Source organism: Pipra filicauda, unplaced genomic scaffold (assembly GCF_003945595.2).
Source record: "Pipra filicauda isolate LSUMZ 115617 unplaced genomic scaffold, ASM394559v2 scaffold278_size1010298_pilon, whole genome shotgun sequence".
NCBI lineage: Eukaryota > Metazoa > Chordata > Aves > Passeriformes > Pipridae > Pipra > Pipra filicauda.
Genome location: NW_024104396.1, coordinates 415,803 through 435,245, shown reverse-complemented (window position 1 = coordinate 435,245; position 19,443 = coordinate 415,803). Strand labels below are relative to the sequence as shown.

Here is a 19,443-nt window from a genome sequence, read left to right as displayed (position 1 = left end):
TATGTTTATAAAGCAGGAAATCCTAAGTCATTACATCCAAAATAGAGTGATGATGTCTTTTCCAAGCACACATCTGTTTTGCTCTGTGTGGAAAATGACTGAGTGATTTTTAGATTGACTTAATAGCCACAATATGAATATTGTCTGAGGGGGAGGGATGTACACAGATGACACTTATATACTATAGAATAGTATGGTTTACTCTTTCAGCTTCAGATGAGGGCAGAATCAATGAATTAATTCCAGGTTGCAGGGATGTAGTTACTTTATGTAGTATAAACTGTTGTCACAGTTTTAGTTAGCAGCATAGGTTGAGGCAGTAACTGAAAAGACTGTAGCTAAAGAGAGGAGAGGGTGTCAGTTACTGATATTATTAAATGAGAAGTTGCATGCAAAGGTATCATGGCTTTTTTTCTTCCTTTAAGATTCCTGCCTCTGCAGTGGAGATGCCTGGATCAGCAGATGTGACAGGGTTAAATGTTCAGTTTGGAGCTCTTGAGTTTGGATCAGAGCCTACACTCCCAGAGTTTGGATCAACTTCAAGCAGTGAGAATACCAACCAGGCGACCAACAATAGCTTATACTCAAAATCTGTGAAGTATGTGTGAGTTCCCCTCCTGCATTTGTCTTCTCGAGGGGGTCAAGTTTGTGCCAAAAACATCAAGACATGGTTACAATGTAATGGGAGGGGAAAATGCGATGAATTGTAATGCTAAGTGTTTTCTGTGGATTGCATCTTAAAATGAGAAATTTCTTCTCTAGTGATAATCAAAATCTCCCTGGATTGGGTGGATGTGAAGATGGAGATGACATGAATATAAATAACCTTATAATAAGCTACCCTTTATAGAAATGCTTTCTCATGTTTAGTTGCTCTGATTTTCAGATTTGTTTGAGGGTTTGTTCCTCGCAACCCACATTTTTCTCTGTTTGATCCAGGAGAATTGACCTTTGTACCATATAGGTGTATCAGTAGATTGGCATCAGATTACAGATCTGATGCTCCTATGGGATCAGAAAAGAAGCCAGTCTGTCAGTATGCCACAGCTCTTACTGAAATGCTAAAATAACCAATGATGAGTCCCAACGTACCAGTAACCCATTTTTTCATCCTTTTTCAAAAATTGGCATCAGTTAAAAGCTTCCTGAAGTTAGTTAAGAAATATTAATAAAAATAAAATTTCACATTAATTTCTAGTTTTATACATGATTTAAACTATTTGGAAACTAAAACATTCCTGCATATTTTTAAGTATTTTTTTCTCTTTGCATAATTCTATCTGCAACATTAGAATTCTAATGTAAAGAGACTGTGTGTTTCTCATTATATACCAGACTTCATCGATCTGCTTGTTTAAAAAAGAGAGATTATGAATATTAATTTATCTTTTGAGAAAGTGGAAATAACATGACCAAAAGTGCTTATGTGTAAACTCTTGTTTTGGTTGGGCTGGAATGAGGAGGTGCTTAATGTAGCTGATGTTTTGAAGCAGTGATTAGTAGGGACCAAAGCAATATTACACAATTCTAAAAAAATTATTTCATTGTCTAGTATAAATAATGTAGATTTATCTGCATGTCTAAGGTAGTTCTGGATAACTTTGTAGGAGCTGATACTTTCACGAGGGTATTTGAGATACTTACCAAGATGATAAATAATTTTTACTTTTTCCAGTGATCCTTTGAATACCTCTTTGCCAATATCCAATACAGTACAGGAGTCCACCTACACAACCTCTGCCATCAGCTCTTCCAGTCTGACCTGCTCATCCCAGAGCACTAGCCCAGTAACAACTTCCTCCTATGACCAGACTTCTGTGCATGGTAGGATAGCGTACCAAAGCTCCATGGCTCCGTCAGAACCAACTCCTGTGGCAGTTACGGTGAGTCCAGTTCAGAAATAATGTCTTGAAAAAGGGGAAATGTTCTTACCTGTGTTAGGCTTGCATTACACTGGTGTGTTAATGTCTTAACCAAGCCAAGTGGTATTTTTGGTTTCCCGAGCCCAACCACCTGCTTGTTTTTGCTTCTCCTAGTGTGTAGTTGGTTTTGGCAATACTGTGTTTGGGATATAAGAGCCTCGGATTTTGTGGCTTTTGGCATCTTAAATTTTCTTTCGACCTTTTTTTTTTCTTTATTAACACATAAGGTTCTATTTGAGTTTCCTTCCCTAAAGCTTAGCTTTTAAAAGCAGAACTATTTCTAAGTAAATATTAGTCATGGTATTTTGCCATAACTTGACTATTTCTATCCAAAGGTGTATTATTTATTAACTTTATATGGCACCTAGCAAATGGATCCCAAACTTTTTTTGGCCCCTCCAGCATTACTTTTCTGTTGGATTTGAACACCAGTGGGATTTAATTACATGTGTTATTTTAATAAGCATAAGGAGAGGTCTAATACAGGACAGAGAGAATCTCTCTTGGGAGATTCAAAAACATCTACTCTCTATGTATATGGAATGTAGGTTTGTTTTAAGAGGACTTAATTTATTAAATGTTTAAGCAACTTGTGAGAGTTTGTAAGTTTATTTACTTCTGGCCTTTGTTATGTGTTGGCTCAGTCACACTTGTCTTCTGCACTAGCTCGTATGTACTGGTGAGGATCAAGCATAGACTATCCACTTCTGTACTCCAGCGTTACCCAAAAAACAACTGGTGCTTCTCAAGTCTTATCTTTCAATGGAAAAAAATTGGCGTCTCTGTGTAACTTGGATAGTTAAAATTGTGAGTTGCATTAGATCAAAAGCACAACCATTTCCTATATGTTAATGCAATTCTTTCTTTCATATTGGTGTGAACCTGAAGTTTATGTCATATACAGTACATGGGAAGGTCTGCTGCTGATGGGTGCATTATGGGCAGTGGATGGGATTCTGTGTGTTGAGGACACCTTGCACTTGAGACAACTTTATTATGTGGTTTTGTTAAAGGCAATAAAAATTTAATTTTCTGCCTTGTCGTTCAATTTAGAATGAATATAGAATTTTGCATGAAGCATGTTGGATGTGTGATTCAGTCTGAAAATGGAATGTACCTCTAAGATGATTTATTCATTTGTTTCTCCTTTGCTTACAGAACGGGCACAGCAGTGTTAGAACACAGGCAACTCTTGACAGTAAGTTTACAAAGCTTGGTTGTGCACAGTACTTTCTGATCTTTCATTACTACTTGCTGGGTACACAGGTGTAGCAGTGACACAGGCTTAAGGTTTTATATTGTTCTCCATGACTAATTTATGGTTGACCTATTTGAGTTTATTTTGTGCTTGCACAGGATATACTGCTTGCTTCTTGACTAAAATTGAAGTATGAAAGCAGCTCTATTAAATCTACAAACCCCTAACCAGCCTCAGAATTAGAGAAACTGCTTTGCTGCTGCTTTTTCTTTTGAATTTGGCTGCCAGAAATTATTTAATTTAAAATAAAAATACGAAATTAAAAATTAATATAAATATAAAATATAAAATATAAATATAAAATATAAATATAAAGTTGGGAAGCTGTGACTAGTATTTAGCTGTAATGAAACAAAGTCACATTCTTTGAGTGTGCCTCTCACTGGGTATGGTGACACCCGTGCCCTGTTAGAAGCCCATGGGGATAAGGGTGAAGGACACGTTCCCTCGGCTGGTACCTGGATGCCTTGAAACAGTACCTCAGTACTGACTCTGGTACGGGTGTTACTGTTTCTCCATCTTGGCCTGTTTCTAATGTAGTAGTGACCCCTGCACCCCTACAGCTCTCTTGCTGGAGTTAAAATAATTTAGGTATAGTGTTCACTCTTCTGACCTTTATGTGCTGCTCTGTGGAAGTTTTCAAGGACAGCAGTGTGAATTAGCATCTTTTGGAATTCCAGCACCTCAATTTTAGGTCCAACCTCCTCTTAAGCACCTCTTCAGGTGCATCATTAGTGGGATGGTGTTTTGTTAGTGCCAAGTTCAAAGAGTCACCATGTAAAAGACTGACATATATAAAGACAACTTTTCAAGTGGAAAACTTTCTTACTTTCCTGTACAGAATTAATAAACAATTTATGAAATTCACTACAGGACTTATCTTTTTGCTACAGAAAAGAAAGATCTGGGAATTCCTAATATTTTTGAAACTGTTCTGTAATGGCTTTATTAGTCTCTTTTCCTGTGCAAGTTCTCTTTTGAGTACCTTTCTGCATTTTTCTGTATTTCAAGCATATAAGTTGGAATCAGTCTTCTGTCATTGTCTGTTTCATGCCTCCAAGTGATATTGAATTTCTCTCCTAACTATTGAAAGTACTGAACTTTTGCCTTCTGTATGTTGCTATAATGTTCTTAGTTGTTCATCTCTCAACTGTTGTTCTCCCTAAATATCCAGATCTCCTGTTTCCTAAACCCTTAGTTCAGAGCCTGAGTGATGTGTTATAACTCTGACATCCTACTCGTCTCCTGGTTTTCTTTGTCTTGCACATTGTGTTCAGGCATCTTGTAAGGGGTCTTAAGATGGTGATTCCATCCCTTGAATTGAGGGCATCAACTTAAACTTCAAAAAGGGAACCCTGCTTTAAATCTATTGAGAGTTTTAGACGTTATCTACTCCTTTTTTAGTGTAAATATTGCTGGGAGGTATCAGGTGACATAGTTGCTGCCTTCATAACTATGTTTATCACTTGGAACTCAATTTTCTGTCATACTTATTGCCAAAGCAAAGACCTCTTGATTTCTGTTTGCATTGCAACCCAGCAACCTGACTTGGGTCATTTAGCTAGGAAATCAAACCAATAAATTAAACAAACTGATGTGTAACTTCCAAGTGTGTATTTGACTTTTCTTTGGTGACCAGTCTAAAAATGTCTTCACATGCCTTGCAAGGTCACGATGATCCACTGAGGAATGGTCTCTGGTGTGGTATGAAAGCCTGGCCCAGCAGAAGGCAGGGCTCAACTGCTTTCTGAGTTTTATTGGTGGCTGAGTGCCTCGATCACCAAGGGTGCTGTGGGCTAGAATGAAGAAACAGAGCTGTAGCTAAAACTAGATTTGTACAGTGCCTTGAAAAGGCACAAATGACTTGTGTTTGCCGAAGCAAAATCAAGGAATTTAGAAATTACTTGTGAGCAAAAGCTAATAATCCAGATAGTGACAGGTGAGGTGAAGACAACTAGTTTACTATGTGGGTAGCAGTGAAAATTGTAAATCTATTGTAAGTAAAGAGCTTAAAAGGAACAAAAGGTAGTTCAGTTCTTGTTTAAATTTTCTTAAAAGCCAAATTGCTTGATATGGTTACCAGTTCTTAACAGTCCAGTTTTTATAAACCAAGGGGGAATACTACTGTGTTCCTGAATCCAGTCTGGGATGTCAGGTATACTGGAATTTTTCTTTGAATGCCTCTTTTTAACTTGTTGCAGCTACTTCATCAGTTCCAGCACCTAAGACAGAGCCTTCTCCCTCACTACCCTCAGCTGGTTCTCTTCCCAGTGTGGTGTCCACCACAGCCTCGCTCCTGCCTTCAGCACCGCAGCACGTGGCAGCGTTGCCCAGCTTGCCTCAGTCCAGTGATCTGGCCAGCAGCTCACTCTCCCAATTAAGCAGGTACAGTAGGAGTTGTGATAAACACAGGGTTCGCTTTTGGGGAAAGGACAGGTGTAAGGGTGATTCTGTATGGGACTATCAGGCACCAGAGTCTCCTTCTCTGACGTGAACTAGAATGAGGAGAGAGTTTCAGAAGAGAACAAGTTGGTTCTTATTGCAAAGTATGAGCTCTGGGCTGCCTCCTAATGGCAGAGCAGCTGCTGTCCCAAGTTTCTGTGGTATATACACAGCTTTGTGTTTCAAAGGGATTGCTTCAATCATGCCAGCTACATTGATTTCCCTTTTTTGAGCATCAGACCATACATGTGTTTTATGTCTTTATTTTGTTTGCCTTTGTTCAATGTTCATTTGGTTTATTGCATACTGCATGGAGTGGCATAGAGTAAGTCACATTCTTGACGTGGAATGTAAGGTATAACTTTTGTCAGTGTAAATGTTTAAGAACCAGTTTCAGTCACCTTTCGAGGAGACATTTAAAGACCTCTGGATGAGTTACGGGGCAGATACCCTGCAGTTCCAATTGGTTGAGTTAATATTATGCAATTTAAATACTGTAGTGAGTCAAACCAAAGCACTGCCTCACTTAAAACCTGTCCCCCATGTCAGGCAACAGCAGTTGCTCAAGGAAAGAATGGGAAACAGAACTTGTGTTTGCATGAACATTTTGATTTTGGACTTTGTGTCTTGGAGTCATTGCTACATAATTCCTGAAGCAACTGTTGTTTTTCTAAAGATACAGTAGATTGAAAAATACAAATGAATGGTATTTTAGGTGTTTCTTGTTAGCAATAGTGACTCTGTACTTGAATTTTTTCATTAAAAGGTAAGAGGATAATAATTAAAGGAAAAATACCTGTAAGGGTGTATGTATGTATGTATACACATATACATGCCTCTGTGTGTATGTATACATGCACCCTTACAGATAATTTTTTTGTTCAACTATATGTGTATACACACACTCCCCTAGAATTTTTGGTCTTTAACTGATGTCCTGCTGCCAATCTGTGTTTGTATGTATATGTGTGTATGTACACATGCATATATATATATATATATATTTAAAATAGTTCTAAGGAAAACTAATTTTGTTAATTCTTTGCAATTTCTTTCTAGCTCCCTTTCCAATCATCAGAGCAGCCTGTCCCCTGCCTCAGTGTTGTCTTCAAGCACATCACATGTGGTAAGTCCTGTTTGTATTTCAACAGCTGTTTGGCATATAGTCAGTTTATCTGATAATTGAGACCCTCTCTTCAAGTTTGGTGTGTCCCAGTACTTTGAGAACTGAAACAAGAGCCATATGTCAGAGAAAAGAGACTGCCAGCCCTCTAGTGGCAAAAAAAGTCTTTACCACTTGTGATTTGTATTAGATCAAGAATAGCTATCACAGAGATTTGCCAGTCACGCAGCTGCAGAGGAAATTGTCATACCAGCAAGGGGGGATGAAATAAAAGAAAAAAGGATGTCTTGTAACAAATTTATTAAAAAAAAACCAAAAAACAAACATAGAAGCGGTGATCTGAAATGTCTCAAAAATTGAGAGATTAGCTGGCAAAATGCAGGTGATGGAATGATATATGTTATGTTTGAGTTACTGTGGTATAATTTTGTGATGATATAGCAGTTGGAATTTGGCTTTCATATAATAATTTTCTTTGAATCACAAAAAAAAAAAATCACAAGCATGCAACTTAGTTGCTAACTTGGAATATAGATAAAGCCTATCTTTTGCATGTGCTGCTGTTACTTAAAGGTTTGTTGTTTTTTTTATTTTTCTTTTTTTTTCCCCCAGCCTCTTCCACTGTGGTTTATTTGCTCTGTGATCCTCATTCTTTTTGTCTCCTTTCTAGCACACTAGTATTGAGAACACAACTTCGCTCCAGCCCTCAACAACCTTTTCAACTGCTTCAACCTCAGCCACTAGCACCACCTCCTCGGTTGTCAGCATGGCAAGCAGTATGAACACTACAAACAGCCTTGGCCTGAGCGTTACCAGTGTGTCTATACCAGCTGCCACCACACGGGCAGCTCCCTTAATGTCTTCAGGTTGGCAATATTGACAGATCCGTGGATAGACAGAGGATTTCAGTCAGCAGGGCTGTCAGTTGAGCATCCCACCAGCCATAACTGCGCTAAGAAGTCCACACTCTTGACTAGCATTTCCAGTGTGCTGTATTTACTGGCTTATGAAATAAAATTGCCTGGTTTTGTCTATTTGAAATATTCGTTAGGGTGTTATGTGGCATTTATATAGCACATTCCATCCCCAAAGAGCTTTATAAATAGGCACCAAAGCAGTTCTGACTTGGGAAGTTTTGGGCTAGAAAATTCACTCAGTTTTGTATTCCAAGTAGTGATCAGCTCTTGGCTGTGAGTTCACATGAGCTTTAATTTCAGTCTTCTCTGTGACTTGAATTCATTTGGCAGTATCAGAATATACTGCAGTGTCCTCATTATCATATGTCACATCCCTACTGCCACTTCTATAGAAAGGAAGAAAGTATCTGGTGTCTGGGTATTCCAGAGCAAACAGCACTTCAGAAGGGGGTTACATGGAGAGAGAAGGCTGGGAGGCTTCCTGCATTGATGTGGAAGCAACGCTTAATTCTCTTTCTTACCTAATAAACCTGAACTGCTAAAAGGAAATCCTATGGAGGGAAGTGAATGATCTAATACTAAGATCAAGCTTACTTACAGAAGGATTTCTCATTTCCATAGCTTGTAAATGAAGTGTCTGATGACTGGCTGAAGTGCTTTGTTCTTTTACTGTTCTGCTTCCTAGCACTGCTTCATGGAGGCAGCTGAAACCATTTCAGTCATCTTCTCTTTGCTATTCCCAGCTGCAGTAAGTCACCCACAGAAAGTATGCTGGCAGCATTTAGTGCTTTCCAGTCTGTTGCTGGTGATAAGGGGGAATGTGTTGATGGAGCAGAAAATGAAAGGAGAGAATTAGCTCTTTCAGATTGCAAATGATGTCTAAATTTGCCTTCAGGAGAGGATTGAGGAAAGGAGAAGTTTCTGTAATTCTTGTAATCCTCTTGGACAAACTAAATTACAAAATCAGGCTCTTCTCTGGTGGGACTGTTTTCAGTCTTAAGTAGCCTGTGCTTTCCCTTCCTTAATGCATGGTTAAACTCTTCAGGCTATTTTGAGCATTTTCATCAAAGAGCACAAAACTCTTCTGCATAGTTTTGCTCTTTACAAGCTAAGACAGTGCAGCCACCAGAACCTGTGCAGCTATCTTGTCTCAAGGCTGAAGCCTTTTCTTTTCTAAAGGCTTGTTAAAATGTCTGTATTTTGATTCTACAGGCAAAGCTCCCCCAAACCTGCCCCAAGGTGTACCACCCTTGTTGCATAACCAGTATATTGTGGGACCTGGAGGACTTCTGCCTGCCTACCCAGTAAGCAGTTTTATTGTTTTTGTCCTTAATTGCTTAACCCTTGGCGCAAGTGGGCCCTCCAGACCTGCTACTGTCTATGCCAAGGCATTTTTGGTGGCACATGTCACACCTGGAATTCTTGTTCTAAGTGCTAAAGAATATATGAAATATATTCAGTAGAGGATTACTATTGGTAGTAAACTGCAGAGCTGTTGGTGCAGACCTGATCTGGCTGCTCTTGTAGCTAAACGTGTTGCTATGGTTTTCAGTGTTACCAGGTTTTAGTCCCTTTGAATAGAATTAGGCTCATTTAGGTTAGTATTATTGGAATAGATTTACCACAGTAATGGTTGAAATGTGCCATGTGTCCTATCTGCAAAGTTGAAAGATTGCACATAATTTTTTGGTGTTTGACCAGGATCGAGGTATTTTTGGTCATCCGTTTTTTGAATCAAAAACTTTGTTCTGGTAATTTTTCTATATCACACTGAATATGAGGGGATACCATAGGTTGCTTTGCGGTCTAGTCATCAAATCTTAAATCTTGCTGCTCTCTGAAGTAATGATTACAGCAAAGAGGGCTGTTGCTCTTACTCTCAAACCTGAATGCCCTGTAGATTTTTTGTAGGTTGAGGAATGATGCATCTGTGAAAACTCTATTGAAGATGGGGACAGTCAAACTCACCTCAGAGGACTGCTGTCATCAGGAAACAACATCAGAGTGACAAGCCAATTTTAACCTTAGTTTTCCACTAGCCTTAAAATGCTACAGTGACCCGTTAACACAATGCAACATAAAGCTGTACACCTTTAAAATAGAATGGACCTAAGTCAAACTCTGTTCAAAGCCCCAAATTGATCAGCATCAGAGAAAAGTGTTATAATGATCTTGTATTTTTATCTGTCTTTAAGCAGATTTATGGTTATGATGATCTCCAGATGCTTCAATCCAGGCTACCAATGGTGAGTAAATGACTTGGTTTATTTAATTTTAAACCAGTTGTCTTCAGTGTTGATCATTTGTGCCACTTAAATCGGTTCATTTAATGGTATTTAAGAGCTCTTTCTTATGTTCTGTGTTCTGAGTTTTTAAAAACATTTTGTTTTCTAAATTTACAGCAAGGTAATGCAAATGGATATAGAGCAACTGTTGTATGATGCATTTGTCCCATCTGCAAAATCTTTAAATAAAAGTGAATGTGCTCTGTGCTTCTGAATGGAGAAATTTCCAATTGTTGTAGCAACATTAGAACATTTTGTCAAATCTAGATGAAACGTGAGCATGAATGTTTTCTTTTACCAAGAGGGTAAGGTTCAGCAGCGGGTATACAAACTGGCAGACAGTAAGTGTATCTGACAGGTTTTCAAGGCTCTCATGGGTGGAGATCTTTGCATGGCAACAAGTGCAGGTGAGCTGCAGAAAAGAGTGTTTGCAGAGTTTTCTTCCTTATCTGGATCCAGAATGTAAATGGCATGTGAGACAGGCTGAGCTTGAAGACAGATTCAAAAAGAGCCTCATCCTAGGCTGCAAAAATGGTGAAGAATTTTCTTTTTAGAAAGCTAGGATAAGGATCTTGGAGAGAAAGTTTGGTAGTATGTAGCTTTGAACAGTTATACAGTTAAGTGATGCAGTGTATCTATAGAGGCACAAGTGGAGCAACAAATGGTGATCTAAAAAAGAGGTATCGCTGAATAAGTGCCATAATGTGAGGTCCAAATCAGTATACCAGGTCTTCCATGTAGAGTTTGGGGCAGCCAGAGTCAGATACAGTGAGTACAAGGATAACCCAGACAGAGCTCCATCCAGCTGCAGACCCTGAATAAAAAAACCCAAAACATAAAGTTGAACACATTAATGAAGACATTTAAAAATCTCTGCAAGTCATGCTACTTGGAAGAACTGCAAACTGAAATGAATGGAATTATTTTCAGGGCAAAAAATAACAAAATATTTGAAGTTTGAGAGCCAGGAGAGACGTGGAGTAGTGTGTTAACACTGGCAGGATGCCTGGTGCCCATCAAGCTGCTCTTTCACTCCTTTCCTAAGCTGGTCAAGGGAGAAAAGCATGTCATGAAAGGCTTGTGGGGTGAGATAAAGACGAAAAGATCACTTGCTGGTTACCATCAGGGATAAAACAGACTTGGGGAAATTAGTTTAATTCATTAGCAATCAAATCAGAATATGGTAATGAGTAGATCATAAAACCCAATCTAAAAATCACGTTCCCTCCAACCCACACGTTTTTCTGAGCTCAGTTGCAGTCATGATTTTCTCTACCTTCTTCCTCAGGGTGGCAGAATGGGGAATGGGGCTGCAGTCAGTTCATCACATGTCTGTACCGCTCCTTCCTCTTCACACAATTCACCTGTCCCTAACACAGGAGACAGTCCTGCAAAGCTTCCCGAGCATGAGTTGTAAAATGGCTTGTACTGGAAGGGACCGTAGAGGTAACCTAGCTCCAAGCCCCTGGCCATGGGAAGGGACACCTACTACTAGACCAGGTTGCTCAAAGCCTCATCTGATTTGACCTTGAACATGTCCAGGGATGGGACATCCACAAATTCTCTGGGTAACCTGTGCCAATGCCTAACGACCCTCACAGTAAATAATGTCTTCCTAATGCCTCATCTAAACCGACTCTTTTTCAGTTTAAAGACATTTCCCCTTGTCCTCTCACTCCATACCCGCAAGTCCATCCCAAGAGTCCTTTCACTGTCACTAGAGCTGCTGTTTCAGATTCTGTTCCCAGCATTCTTTTAAGCTCCCTTGAAGTGTTAAAAGGCTGCAGTAAGGTCTGCCTGGAGACTTTACATCTGCAAGCTGAAGAACCCCAACTCCCTCAGCTTGTATATGTAGGAGCAGTGCTGTGTCACTCAACTGTGCTTGTGGCTGTCCTTTGGAGGTGCTCCAACAGGTTACATTGGCAAGAGCACTCAAGATCCAATCATCAGTCGATGGAGATGGAAAGAGTAGAGGAGACAAGACATAAATCTGATCTTGGTGGGAAAACGAGGCAGTGTTTTTGGAAAGAGGTTGCTGCCAGATGGTCCTTGTGGAGGCATCAGGGAGAAGAGTGGTGAGCAGGCTGTTTGGCTGAGGGCTCGGTGTAGGTGTTGAGTGGAGGTGACTTCCCCCCGTCCCCCGGGGCGGTTGCTGTGCTGCTGAGACAAGAGGCACTGGGAAAGGTTTTGTAAGAGGTCTTTATTTGTTGTGTCGTCAAGAAGTGAATAAATAGATAAATAATTCAATAAATAAAGGGATAGAAGTCTTTGTGGAAATAAGTAGGGGAGGTTGTCTAAAGAGAGGGTGAGGGGTTGGAGGGTGTGGGTGGGTTGTGTGAGCGGTGTGTGTTGTGTGGGGCGAGGGGAGGCGGGAGGGGAGAGGTGGGTGCGTGTGGTGGGTGTCAGAGGGGTGTTGTGGTGGTGGGGGTGTGTGTGTGTTTGGGGTGTCGTCGGATGGTGCGTGTGAGGTTGTGGAGGTGTTGGAAAGAGGCGCGAGCTTCGAGGCGGACGTGGTCCCAGGCGCAGGCGGTGTGGTTGTGGGCGTGGAGGAAGAGGTGGATGTCCTTGAAGTACTTGTTGATGGTGGTGAGGGGGTTGCGGGGTCCTTTGAAGAGGCGTGCGTTGTCGGGGTGGCATTGCTCGAGGCGGTGGATGTGGTGCTGGAGTTGGTTGAGGAGGCGGTGTCGTGTCTGGGTGTGCCAGGGCTGGGAGGTGCTGTTGGCGCTGAGGGTGTGGAAGAGGTGTTGTAGGATGCGTAGGGCGGCGTCGGCGGCTTGTTGCGGGTTGAGGTTGTTGCGGCGGAGGGTGTCGGGGAAGAAGGGCGGGTTCTGGAGTTGACAGGTGTGCGTTGAGTTGGGAGCCATGTGGTCGAGGAGGTGGAGTTGTTCCCAAGGGAAGGTGTCGTGGTGGGTCCAGAGGTGTTGGCAGGCGAGGGCGGCCGTGAGAGCGGTGAGCAGGAGCAGAAGTGTCGGGGCGGCGTGGCCCAGGCGGGGCTGTGGGGTGGTGAGCGCAGCCATGGTGTGGCTGTGGGTGCCGTTGGGTGGTGCTGGTGCGGAGGCTGGTGAGGCTGGTTGTTGTTGGTGGTCGGTGTGCTTGGGCTGGTGCCGGGCGTGCGGCTTTATGTGTGGCGTTGTGTTTCCGTTTGTCGCTTTCTGATTGCGGCGAGTTTCCGTCCGTGGTTTCCAGCTGGGGCTGGTGGGTGTGTTGGTCTGTGGGAAGTGGTTTGTTGTGGTGGCGGTGGTTGTGGAGGGCAGTGTTGGTGGTGTGGTGGGGGAGGTTGTGTGTAGCGGGCGATGGGAGGATGCGACAGCAGTGGGGGAGAGGCTTTGGGGTGAGCTGTGTCGGGGAGGGGCGTTTGGGGTTCCCTGTCAGCTGCAGGGCAGCTGCGGGGCCCGTGTTGTGCATGGGGAGTTTTTTCCGTCTGCAGTGGCCTTGTGGTGGCTGTGGTTGGTTTTCCTTTCCCTTTGTGGTTCTCCTTTGTCTTCCTGTTTGCCACCGTTTTCCTTTCGTGTTGGGCAGGGATGTGCAGTGATGTCAGTGGTTGGAGCTTGGGGATCCCCCTGTGCAGTGAGGGCGTGGAGGGAAGGAAGGGGAAGAATTTTCTCTGGGTGTTGGTGCTGGAGCCCTGGCTGTGTTTGCGAATGGCGGTGGCCGAGGTGGCACGTCTGAAGTTGTTGAGAAGGGGAAAAGACGGCAGGAGGCAAGCTTGAGGAAGAAGGAAGAAGCTTTGCTGCTGCTTTTCCCGGCAGTTTTGATCCCCGTCTGCGGTGCCCCACGTGTGTCCTTGGCGTGAGGTTTTGGTTGTTTTTTGTCTGCCTCTGTGCTTGGGGTGGCTGGAGTGGGAAAGGAGAAAGTCGCCGAGGAAGGGCGTTGCGTTTTAGAATGTCCAGATCCCTCCCGTGGAGCACTGTGCTGTCCCCAGAGGGCTCACCTGGAGTACTGTGTCCAGTTTGGCCTCCTTCTTAGAGGAGAGATGTGGAGCTGCTGGAGCAGGTGCAGCGTAGGGCTAAGAAGCTGCTGGTGAGGGGATGAGATGAGTTTTGTTGAAAGGGTGAAAGGCCGAGGGAGCTGGTGGTGTTGAGCCTGGAGCAGAGAAGTGTATCCTGCAGGCTCCGATGGCTTTACCCAAACTCAGGTAGTATGGGAAAGAAAGGAGGAAGAGAGGAACTAGAGACAGGCACGTGTGCGTGTGGCTCTGCTGTCATTGGCATGGTGGAGGCCTGGTGGTGTGGTTGGTGTGTCTGGAGCCTTGGAGTGGAAAGCTTTACGCTTTTTTTGGAAAGGGAGGTTCTGGAGATGAGGAGGGGGTGTCGGTGTCCGTGTCAGTGAGGATGTGGAGGGCATGGAAATGTGTGTGGGCAAGGATGGGGAGGCATGCGATAGTTGGTGGGTGAAGGTTGAAGGGAGGGCAGGGTGAGGGTTTGGTGGCTGCCGGGCTTTTTGCTGGAGGCCACCCCAGCAGGAGGCTGGTGTGGGTTTAGGCCAGTGTAGGCAGATGGGAGCAGCCGCAGGCTCTTGAGGCCTCTTTCTCCTGGGGGATTTCAATTGGCCTGCTCTGGGTCGGAGGGAGAAGAGGGCAGGGCAGAGGGAACGGTGGAGGTTCCCGGACTGCGTGACTGACGAGGTCCTTGTAGAAGCGATTGGGGTGGCAAGAAGGAGAGGTGCCGTGCTGGCCCTTGTGCTGAGGAAGAGGGAGGAGCTGTTGGGGCCTGTGATGCTCCAGGGCAGCGTTGTTGGATGGGGCCAAGGCCATGGTGTGCCTGGAGTAATGGAAAGCGTTTGCCAGTGTCCCTCAGGGCATCGTTGCCTCTTAAGTTGGAGAGGCGTGGATTGGATGGATGGAGCCCTGGGTGGTTACAGAAGTGGGCAGGTGGGCCAGGCAAAGAGTTGTGGGGAAGGGCTCCTTGTGGCCGTGGAGAGCAGTGAGGAGTGGTGTGCCATGTGCGGTCGAGTGAGCTGTGGAGGCGGCTTTGGAAAGAGGTCTTTGGAAAGAGGTTGCTGCCAGGTGGTCCTTGTGGAGGCATCAGGGAGAAGAGTGGTGAGCAGGCTGTTTGGCTGAGGGCTCGGTGTAGGTGTTGAGTGGAGGTGACTTCCCCCCGTCCCCCGGGGCGGTTGCTGTGCTGCTGAGACAAGAGGCACTGGGAAGGGTTTTGTAAGAGGTCTTTATTTGTTGTGTCGTCAAGAAGTGAATAAATAGATAAATAATTCAATAAATAAAGGGATAGAAGTCTTTGTGGAAATAAGTAGGGGGAGGTTGTCTAAAGAGAGGGTGAGGGGTTGGAGGGTGTGGGTGGGTTGTGTGAGCGGTGTGTGTTGTGTGGGGCGAGGGGAGGCGGGAGGGGAGAGGTGGGTGCGTGTGGTGGGTGTCAGAGGGGTGTGGTGGTGGTGGGGGTGTGTGTGTGTTTGGGGTGTCGTCGGATGGTGCGTGTGAGGTTGTGGAGGTGTTGGAAAGAGGCGCGAGCTTCGAGGCGGACGTGGTCCCAGGCGCAGGCGGTGTGGTTGTGGGCGTGGAGGAAGAGGTGGATGTCCTTGAAGTACTTGTTGATGGTGGTGAGGGGGTTGCGGGGTCCTTTGAAGAGGCGTGCGTTGTCGGGGCGGCATTGCTCGAGGCGGTGGATGTGGTGCTGGAGTTGGTTGAGGAGGCGGTGTCGTGTCTGGGTGTGCCAGGGCTGGGAGGTGCTGTTGGCGCTGAGGGTGTGGAAGAGGTGTTGTAGGATGCGTAGGGCGGCGTCGGCGGCTTGTTGCGGGTTGAGGTTGTTGCGGCGGAGGGTGTCGGGGAAGAAGGGCGGGTTCTGGAGTTGACAGGTGTGCGTTGAGTTGGGAGCCATGTGGTCGAGGAGGTGGAGTTGTTCCCAAGGGAAGGTGTCGTGGTGGGTCCAGAGGTGTTGGCAGGCGAGGGCGGCCGTGAGAGCGGTGAGCAGGAGCAGAAGTGTCGGGGCGGCGTGGCCCAGGCGGGGCTGTGGGGTGGTGAGCGCAGCCATGGTGTGGCTGTGGGTGCCGTTGGGTGGTGCTGGTGCGGAGGCTGGTGAGGCTGGTTGTTGTTGGTGGTCGGTGTGCTTGGGCTGGTGCCGGGCGTGCGGCTTTATGTGTGGCGTTGTGTTTCCGTTTGTCGCTTTCTGATTGCGGCGAGTTTCCGTCCGTGGTTTCCAGCTGGGGCTGGTGGGTGTGTTGGTCTGTGGGAAGTGGTTTGTTGTGGTGGCGGTGGTTGTGGAGGGCAGTGTTGGTGGTGTGGTGGGGGAGGTTGTGTGTAGCGGGTGATGGGAGGATGCGACAGCAGTGGGGGAGAGGCTTTGGGGTGAGCTGTGTCGGGGAGGGGCGTTTGGGGTTCCCTGTCAGCTGCAGGGCAGCTGCGGGGCCCGTGTTGTGCATGGGGAGTTTTTTCCGTCTGCAGTGGCCTTGTGGTGGCTGTGGTTGGTTTTCCTTTCCCTTTGTGGTTCTCCTTTGTTTTCCTGTTTGCCACCGTTTTCCTTTCGTGTTGGGCAGGGATGTGCAGTGATGTCAGTGGTTGGAGCTTGGGGATCCCCCTGTGCAGTGAGGGCGTGGAGGGAAGGAAGGGGAAGAATTTTCTCTGGGTGTTGGTGCTGGAGCCCTGGCTGTGTTTGCGAATGGCGGTGGCCGAGGTGGCACGTCTGAAGTTGTTGAGAAGGGGAAAAGACGGCAGGAGGCAAGCTTGAGGAAGAAGGAAGAAGCTTTGCTGCTGCTTTTCCCGGCAGTTTTGATCCCCGTCTGCGGTGCCCCACGTGTGTCCTTGGCGTGAGGTTTTGGTTGTTTTTTGTCTGCCTCTGTGCTTGGGGTGGCTGGAGTGGGAAAGGAGAAAGTCGCCGAGGAAGGGCGTTGCGTTTTAGAATGTCCAGATCCCTCCCGTGGAGCACTGTGCTGTCCCCAGAGGGCTCACCTGGAGTACTGTGTCCAGTTTGGTCTCCTTCTTAGAGGAGAGATGTGGAGCTGCTGGAGCAGGTGCAGCGTAGGGCTAAGAAGCTGCTGGTGAGGGGATGAGATGAGTTTTGTTGAAAGGGTGAAAGGCCGAGGGAGCTGGTGGTGTTGAGCCTGGAGCAGAGAAGTGTATCCTGCAGGCTCCGATGGCTTTACCCAAACTCAGGTAGTATGGGAAAGAAAGGAGGAAGAGAGGAACTAGAGACAGGCACATGTGCGTGTGGCTCTGCTGTCATTGGCATGGTGGAGGCCTGGTGGTGTGGTTGGTGTGTCTGGAGCCTTGGAGTGGAAAGCTTTACGCTTTTTTTGGAAAGGGAGGTTCTGGAGATGAGGAGGGGGTGTCGGTGTCCGTGTCAGTGAGGATGTGGAGGGCATGGAAATGTGTGTGGGCAAGGATGGGGAGGCATGCGATAGTTGGTGGGTGAAGGTTGAAGGGAGGGCAGGGTGAGGGTTTGGTGGCTGCCGGGCTTTTTGCTGGAGGCCACCCCAGCAGGAGGCTGGTGTGGGTTTAGGCCAGTGTAGGCAGATGGGAGCAGCCGCAGGCTCTTGAGGCCTCTTTCTCCTGGGGGATTTCAATTGGCCTGCTCTGGGTCGGAGGGAGAAGAGGGCAGGGCAGAGGGAACGGTGGAGGTTCCCGGACTGCGTGACTGACGAGGTCCTTGTAGAAGCGATTGGGGTGGCAAGAAGGAGAGGTGCCGTGCTGGCCCTTGTGCTGAGGAAGAGGGAGGAGCTGTTGGGGCCTGTGATGCTCCAGGGCAGCGTTGTTGGATGGGGCCAAGGCCATGGTGTGCCTGGAGTAATGGAAAGCGTTTGCCAGTGTCCCTCAGGGCATCGTTGCCTCTTAAGTTGGAGAGGCGTGGATTGGATGGATGGAGCCCTGGGGTGGTTACAGAAGTGGGCAGGTGGGCCAGGCAAAGAGTTGTGGGGAAGGGCTCCTTGTGGCCGTGGAGAGCAGTGAGGAGTGGTGTGCCATGTGCGGTCGAGTGAGCTGTGGAGGCGGCTTTGGAAAGAGGTCTTTGGAAAGAGGTTGCTGCCAGGTGGTCCTTGTGGAGGCATCAGGGAGAAGAGTGGTGAGCAGGCTGTTTGGCTGAGGGCTCGGTGTAGGTGTTGAGTGGAGGTGACTTCCCCCCGTCCCCCGGGGCGGTTGCTGTGCTGCTGAGACAAGAGGCACTGGGAAAGGTTTTGTAAGAGGTCTTTATTTGTTGTGTCGTCAAGAAGTGAATAAATAGATAAATAATTCAATAAATAAAGGGATAGAAGTCTTTGTGGAAATAAGTAGGGGAGGTTGTCTAAAGAGAGGGTGAGGGGTTGGAGGGTGTGGGTGGGTTGTGTGAGCGGTGTGTGTTGTGTGGGGCGAGGGGAGGCGGGAGGGGAGAGGTGGGTGCGTGTGGTGGGTGTCAGAGGGGTGTGGTGGTGGTGGGGGTGTGTGTGTGTTTGGGGTGTCGTCGGATGGTGCGTGTGAGGTTGTGGAGGTGTTGGAAAGAGGCGCGAGCTTCGAGGCGGACGTGGTCCCAGGCGCAGGCGGTGTGGTTGTGGGCGTGGAGGAAGAGGTGGATGTCCTTGAAGTACTTGTTGATGGCGGTGAGGGGGTTGCGGGGTCCTTTGAAGAGGCGTGCGTTGTCGGGGCGGCATTGCTCGAGGCGGTGGATGTGGTGCTGGAGTTGGTTGAGGAGGCGGTGTCGTGTCTGGGTGTGCCAGTGCTGGGAGGTGCTGTTGGCGCTGAGGGTGTGGAAGAGGTGTTGTAGGATGCGTAGGGCGGCGTCGGCGGCTTGTTGCGGGTTGAGGTTGTTGCGGCGGAGGGTGTCGGGGAAGAAGGGCGGGTTCTGGAGTTGACAGGTGTGCGTTGAGTTGGGAGCCATGTGGTCGAGGAGGTGGAGTTGTTCCCAAGGGAAGGTGTCGTGGTGGGTCCAGAGGTGTTGGCAGGCGAGGGCGGCCGTGAGAGCGGTGAGCAGGAGCAGAAGTGTCGGGGCGGCGTGGCCCAGGCGGGGCTGTGGGGTGGTGAGCGCAGCCATGGTGTGGCTGTGGGTGCCGTTGGGTGGTGCTGGTGCGGAGGCTGGTGAGGCTGGTTGTTGTTGGTGGTCGGTGTGCTTGGGCTGGTGCCGGGCGTGCGGCTTTATGTGTGGCGTTGTGTTTCCGTTTGTCGCTTTCTGATTGCGGCGAGTTTCCGTCCGTGGTTTCCAGCTGGGGCTGGTGGGTGTGTTGGTCTGTGGGAAGTGGTTTGTTGTGGTGGCGGTGGTTGTGGAGGGCAGTGTTGGTGGTGTGGTGGGGGAGGTTGTGTGTAGCGGGTGATGGGAGGATGCGACAGCAGTGGGGGAGAGGCTTTGGGGTGAGCTGTGTCGGGGAGGGGCGTTTGGGGTTCCCTGTCAGCTGCAGGGCAGCTGCGGGGCCCGTGTTGTGCATGGGGAGTTTTTTCCGTCTGCAGTGGCCTTGTGGTGGCTGTGGTTGGTTTTCCTTTCCCTTTGTGGTTCTCCTTTGTTTCCTGTTTGCCACCGTTTTCCTTTCGTGTTGGGCAGGGATGTGCAGTGATGTCAGTGGTTGGAGCTTGGGGATCCCCCTGTGCAGT

The 19,443-nt window shown here is 47.0% G+C and overlaps 1 protein-coding gene and 1 non-coding gene across 7 annotated transcripts in view; both read left to right on the top strand.

Annotated features, from left to right (window-relative positions):
* The window catches only part of UBAP2 (ubiquitin associated protein 2), a 106,251-nt gene that overhangs the window by 64,905 nt on the left and 21,903 nt on the right, over positions 1-19,443 (top strand). For 3 of the 6 annotated variants that reach the window (XM_039382630.1, XM_039382629.1, XM_039382625.1), the window contains 8 exons: positions 426-604; positions 1,676-1,883; positions 3,081-3,120; positions 5,382-5,565; positions 6,682-6,748; positions 7,416-7,611; positions 8,875-8,966; positions 9,858-9,908. In XM_039382630.1, coding sequence (XP_039238564.1) covers positions 426-604; positions 1,676-1,883; positions 3,081-3,120; positions 5,382-5,565; positions 6,682-6,748; positions 7,416-7,611; positions 8,875-8,966; positions 9,858-9,908 — 1,017 coding nt within the window. The remainder of the gene's footprint in view (positions 1-425; positions 605-1,675; positions 1,884-3,080; positions 3,121-5,381; positions 5,566-6,681; positions 6,749-7,415; positions 7,612-8,874; positions 8,967-9,857; positions 9,909-19,443) is intronic. The other 3 variants (XM_039382628.1, XM_039382631.1, XM_039382626.1) reach the window with 3 other exon arrangements.
* On the top strand, positions 35-115 carry LOC113988545. The gene has a single exon (XR_003540936.1). It is a non-coding gene; the product is annotated as a small nucleolar RNA SNORD121A (small nucleolar RNA).